Here is a 13,398-nt window from a genome sequence, read left to right on the forward strand (position 1 = left end):
GGCTATACCAAGTTTTTAAGTACTAGTACAGAGAACCAGTTTCCTAAGATGCTTATATTTGGGATTATTCTTAACTTGAACCTCATTTCAGAAAATCCTGTCTGTGGCCATTTTTAATCGAAGAGTGAAAAGCAGAATAACAAAACCAGCACAGAGTGCTTCTATTCTATTTTCAGACTGTTCAACTAGATGCTTTCATTTCCTCAACTTGAAATATTCATACAAAGAGCTTGGGATATAAGACTGTCCTATGGGGATACAATATGGATAAATTCATGAGTTCTGTAGAAAAGCAATCTCATTGTTATGGAAAAAGGATTTTTTTTTTTTTTTTCTTTTTTCTCTGTGTGATCTAAATATAATCATGATCCTGTTCTCCTGGTCAGTGTCTATACCAGGTTTCCCTTGGGGGAAAAAACATTATTGTGTGCATGCATTTTTCTGGTATTTGGTACTACACTTGTTGCAGCCAATTGAAAAGCCCACAAATAGTTTGGTCTTAGTAGTAGTAGTAGCAAAACAGTACTTGCATGTAGGGCACAGGCAAGTTTTGTGTAATTGAGTGCAAATTACCTCACATCTCTGAGCCTCAGCTTTCTGCTTATAATTAGAGATAGCAATGGATACATGAAAGGCTGCTTGAAAGGATAAAATGAGGATATATATTATGAGAACACATTCTGAAATATAAAGTTTGAACCAATAATAAAGTTTGCTAAATTGTCTCAGTACCGTGATCACCCACACAGGGACAGTGAGGTTCTGTTGTCCCAAGTCCCTAAGACTTTTATGGCCACTTTCTACTCCACAGTATAAACACTAATTGGTACATGAAACGTAAAACAGGAGCCCGTAATTTCAAGGTATAGTAGGGCTGAAAATAACACAGTACATAGCAGGAAAAAAAAAAAAAACTAGGTCGATAGCATCTGCATAATGTTTAATGAATACATAATATTAATCCTAAATAAATACTTCACCAAGTATATGAGTGCTATGTTGCCCTACAGGAGAGGAAATTATACTTTGGTCAAGGTAGGTTCTGGAGGCTCACGTTCCTTCAGAATTATGTTGAGAGTTAGAATTCCTTAGAAATTATAGAGCTTGACTTTAGCTCTGCTCGTAATCATAAATGTTCACATAAAGAAATTAAGGAGACATTATGTATGGTTTGTTATATTTAATCATTCTATTATTAATATATCTAACATTTATTGATCATATTCTATACCAAGCACTGTGCTAAATGCTTCATTGAAACTATATGATAATATCTTAAGACACAAGACTGTTGCTATTAACATTTTGTGGATTAAGGAGATTGGAAATAAAATAGGTTGGTAACAGGTGCAGTATCACACAGTGAATTACAAAAAAAATGATTTGAACTAAAGTCTCTTTCCATAGTGATTGAGCTCTAAACTACCATGCTTTGCTGCTCCTGCATGAGTTAAACAGCTACAGCGTGAGAATCATCTTTTTGGTCAGTATAACGTGTGCTTAGAAATATATTCCTTACCTAATTAACTAACGTGTTTTATAATTTGGAGTTAGAGTTTCTTTTGTCCAGGGGCCAGAAGATGAAATCAAAGTTGTTTTTATTTTAACATATTGAGATGCCTCCAGATTCCAATAAAATTTCTAGAGATGCGTTCCAAGGTTAACAGGAAAAATGGAAGTAACTACTTTTCCTTCAGTTCAGTTCCAACTTGGATTTGAAATCTTTCTCTCCTGCAATTGCCAGTTACTTAAAAAGTAAGATTTGTAAGTCTCCTGAGAAAGGCGATGTAGACTGAGATGGGAAGGGTATATATATTCTTCCTGGATGACTTTTAGGGCCTTTAGATTAATTTGATTTTTGAAACAGCAGTGTAAAAATCCAATTTTGGCTTTTGAAATAGGGGAAAAAAAAAGTGAAAGGAACGTTTGACTTTTTGGATTCAGTATGCAGGATCAAAAGATACCCAACTTGTAATTTGGTCCATTTGAAAATGGACCCTCTGCAGTTGTTCTTGAGAAGAATTTGCCAACACATATCAGAAACTTTAGCTTTTACATTCCTGTTATTCCATAATTTAATTTTCTAAAATTATACTGAAGAGGTTTGCATGCAGATGGACAAAATATAGCCCCAAGAATATTCATTTCGTCATTATTTATGACAACAAAAAATGTAAACAAAATAGAAGAAAATCAAATGTTCACAAATAAGAGACTGGCTGAAAATACACATTTGAATGCCCCACTGTCATTTCGTATGAAGGTAAAGAAAATTGTTTAATGGGAAATATGTCCATAATATATATTTGTAAAGATTTTTAAAAGTGTTCTACAAAGAATATGCTAAAAAAATTTGAGCATCAAAACAAAGCAGTATTGGATTATAACCCAAAGTGAAATAAATATCCACTACATGATACTGATATAAATTAAAGATTGAATAAATTGAAAAACGAGGATGGAGAAGTGAAAAATCTCCCATGAAGAAGAATTCCAAATAAATTACACAGGTTCATACCTTAGAGGAAGTGAATCATGACCCCTTACTCGTTAGATATGGACAGCATACATTGACCCTTCCAAAGACTAATATGGGAAAAGAGAAAAATGAGTAGGTTTACAGTGGAGAACTCTTGACAAAACTGCTTCCGCCAAGTGATGAAGGCCGGCATTAGCAGCCATAGACCATATTGATAGAGTAATAACCTTGATATGATGTGGTGAAAGACTTTACTTTTGCAGTCTTCTTGCTCAAAACCCATAACCTCAGGATGAAGTTAAGGAAAACAGCAGACAAATTACAATAGAGGGTCATCCCACAATAAAACTGACCACTACTCCTCAAAACTCTCAGGGTTATCAAAAACAAGAAATGTCTGAGACACTGCTACAGCCAAGAAGAGCCTAGGGAGACAAGAAAAGTCAATATGGTACCTGGAATAGATTGTTAGAATTAAAAAGGATATCAAGTAAAAACCAAGGAAATTTGTATGGCTTTAGTTAATAAAGACGTATTCATGTTTGTTCATTATTTGTAACATAAGTACCATCTTAATTTAAAATATTAATAATAGGGAAATTGTGGTATTATATGGGATTTTACTATACTGTCAGCTGACTTTTCTGTTCTAAAACTGTTATTTTAAAATTTGGGGGGGGAAGGGTATTAATGAAGTGGCAGAAAAAGAGGCAAGAATCTTCTGTTTCTCAGAGACACACAAAAAAATCCTTCAATAACCGTCTTTTATTAGTTCTACCAAGGAAATTGAGAGTGACTCTTTCCAGTCTCAGTTTAAAAAGGAGTCACTTGGAGCAAAGATAATCAGGCAAGTTCCCAGAGTGAGTATTCTTGAATCTTCCTTCATTCAAAGTTTGTAAGGAAAGAACAGAGTCCAGGAAAAAAAAAAAAAAAATGTGTGATCCCTATTGTTACATCAATCCTATTTTCAGTAGCCTGCAAACTCCCTGGGGTCTTTCTGTTATCTTTGTATCCCAGGGACTAGTCCAGCATCTGCTGTCAGAATTCCTCCTGACTAAGTGAAGGCATAAAGGAATTAACTATTGAAGAAGATATTCAGTGCATATTTGCTAAGTTAATAGATACTGGAGCTTAATTTGCCAAGTGAGTGAATGAAGGATGTCAATAATCCTCATCAAGAATAAATATGTTATTTTAAAATGGTAAATCCATTGTTCTGAGCAAGTCCTTGAGGATTGTGTTAGCAAAGAAATATAATGCAGAAATCCCTTCTCTCCCTCCTGTGTATTCCTTTTTACCTTCTCAGTCAAAGCGCCACTGACAATTACAACACCACAGTTTATTAATTGTTATTATGTATTGATGGCCTATTATAAGCTAGGTATTATGATAAGGGAGTGGTGAAGTTTAAAATTATTTCCAGTCCTTACATCAATCCTATTCTCTCTATAGTCCACCTGCCTGTCTATCTACCCATCCATCTAGTTTTTGCCTTTTTTTTACAGATAGGAAAACTGATCATAGTGGCCCAGCTATTGACGGGGGAAAGAAAAGGAAGATAGCACTAAATCGTGTTCGACTCTTGCAATCCCATAAACTGTAGCCTACCAGGTTTCTCTCTCCATGGGATTCTCCAGACAAGAATACTGGAGTGGGTTGCCATTTCCTTCTCCAGGGGAACTTGACAGGGGGACTGATTATTTAAACCCTGATCTCTTCAAAGCCTATACACTTTCTAGAAAATAATGTTTCCTTGAAATGTTAGTGAATCCACTGATAAAACTTTCAGCCCTATGGTGAGTGTGCTTTTATGTGTTCCTTTGTTGAGGATTGCTGTCTTTCAGTTTTTCAAAGATTGGCTTGAATGCTTGTCAGTTCTCATATTTGCATGGAATTTACCATATCCTCTTATGCGAACTAATAGAAAATCATGATAAAATGCAAAGCAGTTAGAAACAATCTAAAGAGTAGCTTCAGTATACTACATTGTGGGACAAGCAGGACAAGCTATTCATAGGAAAATAATTTACTCTCTATTCATTTAACTTAATGAGGAAAGCAAAAAAAAAATGAACTATTAGACATTCAAATGGGAAATTTTTAAGATGTCTCTCTGAATTTTTTTAAAGCAAGTGTTAAAAGCCTGAAAACCCTGAATGCACCTAGTTTAATATTAACATAATATTGGCCAGAGATGTACTAATACCATAGGCATTATTTTCTGGAAAAAAACTAATAATGTGTTAAAATGCTACTGTCATTCTGAGCATCCTGAGCAATCTTTCTGTGGTATGCTCTTCAATGATGTTCATATGTGTAAAAGAAAGCAAAGTCAAATAGCTGCTCTTTCATCTGAAAGTTCTGGAATAGATAACAGCATCTTGGTGAGACTCCACATTTACTGCTTAACATTAATAGCTAAGCTGGGGTATCTTTTCCTTCATAAATTAGAAAAATAAATAAATAAGATATACCTGTATACATAAATATCATTGTTGGTACATAAATATAGTCCTCTGTGTGAAGGCTTCATAACACATAGGAACATTGAGTAAAGTGACTAATTTTATTTGCATTCCAGAGCATTGACAGCAAAGTTATTATGGAAAAAAAAAGAAAAATAAATATATTTGGTTGTTTACGAGAGTGGTAGAAGAGTTATGATTATATCAGTTTAACTTCTTTAGTAAGAACAAAAGCATATATTTTCTTGAAAGGAGACACAGAGAGCTATCAGTCAATCATACTATATTTGAATAGCACCTATCCAGGGAATTTCTCAGGGTATTTCACAATACAATTAATTTGCAGCTTAGATAATTAAGAGTCTGCCATGTTAAACAAATGAGACAAAGCTGAGAATTGAAAGCTGTGATCATGTCAGCTCTGAAACTCCAACATAGAAAGTGAGATACATGTCCCCAAAGTCATAGTAATTAAAGTTCAAGCAAGTATCTGAAGTTTTGTCTTAATTATTCTATATTCACATTAACCCATGGTGGTTTAAGATGGTTAGGGTCTTTGAGTAAACACTCTAGCCAGCCTTCCATAGGTCTCATTCTCCACACTCTCTGCCTGCATGACTGCAGCAGCCCCCTATGTCGGTTGGTATATTTTCTGTACTCTTCCTAATTATCTATCCTAGATTTTTATGAATAGTAGCTATTACCATTGCCACATATAAACCAGTGGAGTGTATCCTCCATAATGGCCCTGATTGATTTTTAGAGAGAGCTTTTTCTTCTCATTCAAAAATAATGAATTTTGAAAAGGTTATCTTTTGAATTATCAAAAACTTTAATATATAAAATTAAACTTACTATTTGCTGAAATATTAGTAATTGCAGAGAATCTAAATGGGTAATATATCCATAATTTCATTCTCAGATAACACCTTTTTTACCATTTTGCTGAAATTTTTCAAGCCTTTTAAAGGAAAACATTTACAAAATTTAGGGCTAACTGCATCTGCACATAGGGAATTAATTTGTATATTAAAAAGAGTATTTGATGTAAATATCAAATGGCTATAAGCGTGAGTTTTGGAGTCAGAATCAGTGATTTTTAATTTGAATTGCAAATTTACAACTTATGTGTATCAATTATTTCATTTCTCTAAACTTCACCTTTTTACCTTTAAAATTAGCTTTCCTGGAGAAGGAAATGGCAACCCACTCCAGTATTCCTGCCTGGGAAATCCCGTGGACACAGGAGTCTAGTGGGCTGTAGTCCATGGGGTCACAAGAGTTAGACACCACTGGGTGACTCAGCACACACAGAGATGTTTGGGGAGGAAAAAAATACTTAAAAAATAAATAAATAAAATTAACCTTAAAAAAAAAAATCTGAAATTTAGCACTGTTGGATTAACTGGACCTGCATTTACTCTCCTGCCAGAAACAATTAGAAAACTGGACAAATATAATGGGAAAAAAACCTGATTCCAGGGAAGTAACAATGGGCAGCATAAAACTGTGATCCCTAAAGAATGGGAAATGTATGAAGTAAGCCATTGATATCCCAGATTTTTTGCCTCCAGGCACTTTCAGAATACTGAATGAAGAAGCAAACATAAATAGGACAAGACTGCCACTGAGTTAGGAGACACAAGGTGACTGAAGTGGCTGGGATTGCAGAGCAGAGTATCAGAGACAATGGGACTAGAGAAAGTAAGTGCTCCAGAAATCTACATAAGAATGATAAATGAGGCTGGACAAAGAACAATTTTCAGAGCACAAACAGGGCTGAAAGATGTTCGAGTTCCAACATGCTAGAGAAGAGAGATAGTAAACATTTAGAGCATTTGATAGGAAGAAGCATCTTAGAAATAAACTAGGCTTAGACTAACATCTACTCTATACCCAAGGAAGTTTAAACTAAGCTACAGAAAAGGTCAAGCAGATTCACTGTAACTTAATTCCTATCAATAAAATCCAATACTTGAAAGAAGTACACAACAATCCAGCTTTTAACAACATAATATTTATTATATCTCTAATTAAATTGAATTATTAGATAACCTGAAAATCATAAAAAAATAGGAATCATGATTAGAAGCAAAAACAGTCAACAGAAACAGATCCATAAATTATTGAGATGCTAAACTTAGCTAACAAGGACGTTCATATCATTGATAGGTCTTCTGAATAAACAGCTAGGGGTTGTAGGTAAAGAAACTGCAGACCTCAGTCTCTAATTAAGAAAGAGTCTCTAGGGAAACCTGAAAATAACAGGGAAAACAGAAAGAAAAACAATAGAGGGAGTTTTAGCCTCTGAAACCACAGCTACAGCAAACAGTAAACACGGCCTAACTCCTTGCCAGATAAACATAAAAGTTTACACTAAAATCTAGCGTAAAATCACTTACTTTTACCTGTTACATCCTACTAGGTTTTAACAACAACAAAAATATATAAAAGGCCAATTAAAATGTACATTCTGCAGAGAAAAGCAAACAGTGGAACCAAACTCAAATATGGCAAATATTTTTGAACTGTCACATTGGGAATTTGAAACTGCTAAAATTAATATGTTAAGGGCTCTAATGGAAAAAGCAGACAACGTGAAAGAACAAAGGATTAATGTAGCAGAAAAAAAAAAAAGAAATTCTAAGAAAGGATCAAAAGGAAGTGATAGATATAAAAACACTCTAATGTAAGTGAGAATATCTTTGCTAGGTTTACCAGTGGACTGAGTGTGACTAAGGAAAGAGTAAGTGAATGAGAAGAAATGTCAATGGAAACATCCCAAATTAAAATGGGAAGAGAGAGAAAGAAAGAAAGAAACAACAACAAAAGAATGGAATAGCCAGGAACTGGGGGCAACTACAAATGGTGAAACAGATGTCAATGGGAACACCAGGAGAGCAAAGAGAGAAATGATCAGAATAAATATTTGAAGTAAGAATGACTGGAAATTTTCCAAAATTAGTGACATTTACCAAACCACAGACCCAGGAAGCTCAGAGGCCAATAAGCAAGATAAATTCCAAAATAATCTATCCATTCAAGAGAAGAAATATTCCCAGGATAAATGGAATTATTTCCTAGCTACTTAGGAAATATTTCCACAAACATTTCATGAAAACCAGCCTGTATTTCAGAAACTGTCTAAACTGGCAATGACGTGTGTTATTTTTTGTGTGCGTGTGTGTTCCTCTTTCCTATTCACTTAATAATTTCCTTACTCCCCTCTCCGCTTCCCCTTCTTTCTCATTAACTAAAATATATTAACCTTAGTTTAATGAATGTATAATTTATAACATAAATAGTAGTCAGTAATTAGTTAGCAAAAGTGTTTAGAAACATTGTTGATAAGAGAAAGAACTCTTGATTTTATTCCTCACTGAACCAATTAGCTTTTTCAGTTTGGACTGTATCCAACTTACTACAAAGAAATGTAGTACCTCAGAAAGTGAACGAGGAGATTTAAAAGGATTTGTACAAAGCAGTCCCAACATTGTTTGGAACATATTTGTTTGAAACAAAAAATACAGCAAAATCAAGCATTGCACAGCAATATTTTTATAAAGGGATGTCAGAGAACATAATTTATAATTATCATTCAATAGTTTGTAAAACACTTGGCAATAGACCTGCAAATAGATATATATTTATCATTTAAAAGGGGGGTTGATTTTGTTATTTTCAGATTGTTAATTATGCTTATCAATTAACTAACTTTCTAGGGAGTTCATTGTTTGTGTGTTTGTTAATGTTGCAAATTCAGAAAGTGGAGTATTTGGTAAATGTCCACTGCAGGGGACACAGGTAGTGAAAAATCTTTTTTGTTAGTAGCTAACATTTGCATAATATTTTCCAAATATATAAAGGATTTTCATCTACATTCTGTTCATCTGAAGAAATGAGAACTATATCTGCACTTCAGTTACACAGAATATATGTTTCTTATGCAGAACATTTTAACACTATCATTATGTCCTTGTGGATGCTTCAGACTTTCCATTTTAACACCTAGGCATTTCAATTCTATGTTAATAATAGCTTTAATAAATACAATCTCAACATTGATTAACTTTGTCAGATAAAATGTTATGGTACACACTCCACTAAGTCAATTATTTCCTTGACAATTTTCTAAGAGGTACAGTGAAGTGATTCTCACCATTTTCCCATTCTTCCTTAATTTTATTTCATGTGCATCAGCTCTTTTATATATAAACTTAACAATGAACATACACTTTATCATTGAGGGATTTTTATTTTGTACATATGTATCATATTTGCCATATTTTTACATGTATTATGCACTGTAATCTTCAAAACAATACAGGAGACAGATATCATTTTAACCTTTTTTGCATTAGGATATGGAAATTCATAACAGTTAAGAAGGATGTTTGCCAATGGTCAGACAACTCTTGAGAAAATTGAGAATTCAATCTGCCTCCTCTAACTTGGAGAGCAGTTATCTTAACCATTTACTCAAAAGTTTCTAAGTTCAGAACTTAAAATTAGGTGAGACTAAATTTGAAGTTCCTTTCTTTTTTATCAGAAGCATGAAATTGAACCAGTTATTTATATACTTTGAGCCTCATCTTCTTCAAATATAATAAAAATATGAGGTACCCTGCCCAACTAAGAAGATTAGGTGTACCATATAAAGTCTTAGTTATAAATGATTAGCACATGAAATTTATTTACATGAGATCCTTGAGAACTAGCATCAATTCTTTTCACTTATTTATTATGTATTTTTTAAATTACAGGAATCTATATTTCCTGATGCCAAACATGATAAAGTAAACTATTAATATTCTTTTCAGATACTATTTTTCATTGGTTTTCTTTTTAAATAAACCAACAAATTTTCAAAGTATTTTGCTGATATTTTATGGTGTTTTATATACTTTAATTTCTGAGAAAGTTTAAAAAATGGTGAAAGTTCATCATATCTTTCAAGGCAAGTAAACAAAAACTGACAAAACTCCCATTTGTCAATCTCTTAAAATAATTTAAACAATCTATAATTATCTATTGAACAAATACTGTGGGGCCAAATATGTAAACTTCAACAGTCCGTGAGCTGAGAATTTCCAGATGTTCAAGCTAGATTTAGAAAAGGCAGAGGAACCAGAGATCAAATTGCCAACATCCATTGGATCATCAAAAAAGCAAGAGAATTCTAGAAAAACATCTACTTCTGCTTTATTGACTACACTAAGCTTTTGACTGTGTGGATCACAACAAACTGTGGAAACTTTTTAAAGAGATGGGAATACCAGACCACCTTCCTTGCTCCTGAGAAATCTGTAGGGAGGTCAAAAAGAAACAGTTAGAACTGGATGTGGAACAATGGACTGGTTTCAAATTTGGAAAGGAGTACGTTAAGACTGTATATTGTCACTCTGCTTATTTAATTTATATGCAGAGAACATGATGCAAAATGCTGGGTTGGATGAAGCTCAAGCTGGATTCAAGATTGCAAGGAGAAATATCAATAACCTCAGATATGCAGATAACATCATCCTTATGGCAAAAAGTAAAGAGCCTCTTGATGAAACTGAAAGAGGAGAGTGAAAAATCTGGCTTAAAATTCAGCACTCAAAAATGAAGAACTGGTCCCATCACTTCATGACAAATAGATGGGGAAATAATGGAAACAGTGGCAGACTTTATTTTGAGGGGGCTCCAAAATCACTACAGATGGTGACTGCAGCCTTGGAATTAAAAGATGCTTGCTCCTTGGAAGAAAAGCTATGACCAACCTAGACAGCACATTAAGAAGCAGAGACATTACTTTGCCAACAAAGGTCCATCTAGTCAAAGCTATGGTTTTTCCAGTAATTATGTATGGATGTGAGAGTTTGACCATGAAGAAAGGTGAACATTGAAGAACTGATGCCTTTGCACTCTGTGGTTTTGGAAAAGACTCTTGAGAGTCTCTTGAACTGCAAGGAGATTAAACCAGTTATCCTAGAGGATATCCTGAATATTCATTGGAAGAACTGATGCTGAAGCTAAAGCTCCAATACTTTGGCCACCTGATGTGAAGAACTGACTCATTGGAAAAGACCCTGATTCTGGAAAAGATTGAAGGCAGGAGGAGAAGGGTACAACAGAGGATGAGATGGTTGGATGGCATCACCGACTCAATGGACATGAGTTTGAGAAAGCTCCAGAAGTTGGTGATGGGACAGGGAAACCTGTCATGCTTCAGACTGTGGGTTTGCAAAGAGTCAGACACAACTGAGCAACTAAACTAACTGTCAGTTCTGATTCTTTGCGACCCTGTGGACTGTAGCCCACCAGGCTCCTCTGTCCACAGGATTCTCTAGGCAAGAATAGTGGAGTGGGTTGCAATTTCCTCTTCCAGTGGATCTTCCCAATCCAGAGATTGAACCCACATCTCCTGCTGCTCTTGCATTTCAGGCAGATTCTTTACCACTGAGCCACTAGGGAAATAGAACCTAAGAATTTTGGTTACAAAATATTTAGTAACCAGAATTATTTGGACTGGGCTTCCCCTGTGGCTCAGTGGTAAAGAATCCCAACTGCAATACAGGAAATGTAGGAGATATTGGTTCCATCCCTGAGTCTAGAAGATCCCCTGGAGGAGGAAATGGCAACTCATTCCAGTATTCTTGCCTGGCAAATCCCACGGGCAGAGAAGCCTGGCAGTCTACACTCCTTAGTGTTGGAAAGAGTCAGACACCACTGAGCATGTACACACAAACGAACAAACATTATTTGGATTGCTTGATATGTTTGCTTAATAATAGGATTAAGACTTTTAAGGATATTTCCCATAGTTTTGAATGTAAATCATTATTTCTGAATATGAGGCCCACATTAGGAATAGATTCTGGATTTATAGATAAGCACTTAAAGGTGGTGCTGAGAGTAAAGTCTCTTACTATTCAAAGTTTGTTCTATAGGCAAGAAGAATCACTATTACCTAGGAGTTTGTTGGAAATGAAGAAATCAGATGACACACCAAATCTATTGAATCTCAATCTAGCTATCCCCCAGATAATTCATATATACATTAATATTTTAAAGTGGAATTTTATCACTTTGTTACTGGTGTTTATGGGTATCAAAATGAAATTTTAATATTGCCAAAAAGCAGTGTTCTGAACATTCCATGAAAAAAAAGCAGATTTGTGGCTGGATTCAAAGCTTTCCAAACTTATTGCTTATAAACACTTTTCTGAGTAGTAAAACAAAATGCTTCCCCTACCAGGACAGGTTTGGCTCAATTCTAATTATCCACTGTGAACAATGGCCTTTAATTTATCTTATTTTGGAAACTAGCTGTGCAGGTTTTTCATTTACAAGAGTTGTTGATTAATTAAGCAAGGAGACACTCCAGGTAATATATTTCTGGATGTACAAGAAAATAGAGTGAAGGATACGTCAAAAATTCAGTGACCTGCTTGCCATCTTATGCAAGTTCACTTATGTTTGCTAATTTACCTAGAGAGCAACATTTGAATACCAAAATATTTGTTTGTTTGTATTAATTAAAACAATTAGAAAAAAACAAAACAACCTTACTTTCCAAGGGCAAAGCATTCCAGTTTTACAGATGAATCCTTTGCAGCTTGAATAGTTTCAGGAAAACGCACTTCAATCTTTGGTTCATATTCCCCCATCACACCTGTTAGATACCAAAAGAGCTAGCAGCATTTCTAAAGAACAGAGATTTTTCTATGAAGCAAATGCTTTAGTTATCAAAATTTGATTATTCTGTCCTTTAGTTAACAATATTTTTATATACTGATGATGAATGATAGCATCATTTCATGATGCTGTTTAAAAAATTAGTTCATTCCTCTATCCCCTAAAAAAGAAATACCTAAGATATACCAAAATATCAGAATAAATGCATTCCAAATTTCCCTGTATTCCACAGGAGCATCTTAAAAATAATATAAATTCTTTTACAAAATAAAAATACTTCCTTTTTTAGAACTTAATCATTCTAAACATTCGAAGAGGCTGTGGTTGAAAAGACAGTACTACTTCATTCAAATAAATTGGTAAATTTTATTTTTTCTATTTCTTTGACGTGTGATACTTCTTGAGTGACTACTTTTAGAATTTTTTTTTCGTATTATGTATGATGCTTTTGTGTATTTTTACCATAAATGTATTGAAAAGAATAGAGGAGATAGAATAATGAAGGAATTAAGAAGAGAAGAAAGTAGGTAGATAGGGAGAAAAAAGGCCAATATGATAGTTTCTATGCATATTACTGGCTTAGGAGCTCTTGTGATCGTGAACAGAGCACTCACTGAAGGGGAGAAATTGGACTTAAGAATAAGTCCAGTGGTTGATGAATTCTAATTAAGACCATGCAAATATATTTGAGTAGTTAGTGATTATAAAAGCTCTGTCATAAGAACTCCCTGTATGGAGCTAATTCCATGATTCTGTTAGCCATCATTAAATTAT

The 13,398-nt window shown here is 34.2% G+C and overlaps 2 protein-coding genes across 14 annotated transcripts in view; one reads left to right on the top strand and one right to left on the bottom strand.

Annotated features, from left to right (window-relative positions):
- Positions 1-13,398, top strand: part of LOC145520800 (uncharacterized) — a 319,869-nt gene that overhangs the window by 175,766 nt on the left and 130,705 nt on the right. The window lies entirely within an intron of this gene.
- CNTN6 (contactin 6) overlaps positions 1-13,398 on the bottom strand; it is a 236,222-nt gene that overhangs the window by 90,865 nt on the left and 131,959 nt on the right. Inside the window, exon 6 of one of the 2 annotated variants that reach the window (XM_081528229.1) lies at positions 12,499-12,601. The exons of the other annotated variant lie outside the window; for it this stretch is intronic. Coding sequence (XP_081384355.1) covers positions 12,499-12,601 — 103 coding nt within the window. The remainder of the gene's footprint in view (positions 1-12,498; positions 12,602-13,398) is intronic. 2 annotated transcript variants of the gene reach the window in all.

This window comes from Giraffa tippelskirchi, chromosome 9 (assembly GCF_054371585.1).
Source record: "Giraffa tippelskirchi isolate mGirTip1 chromosome 9, T2T-mGirTip1v1.2.pri, whole genome shotgun sequence".
NCBI classification, from domain to species: Eukaryota; Metazoa; Chordata; class Mammalia; order Artiodactyla; family Giraffidae; genus Giraffa; species Giraffa tippelskirchi.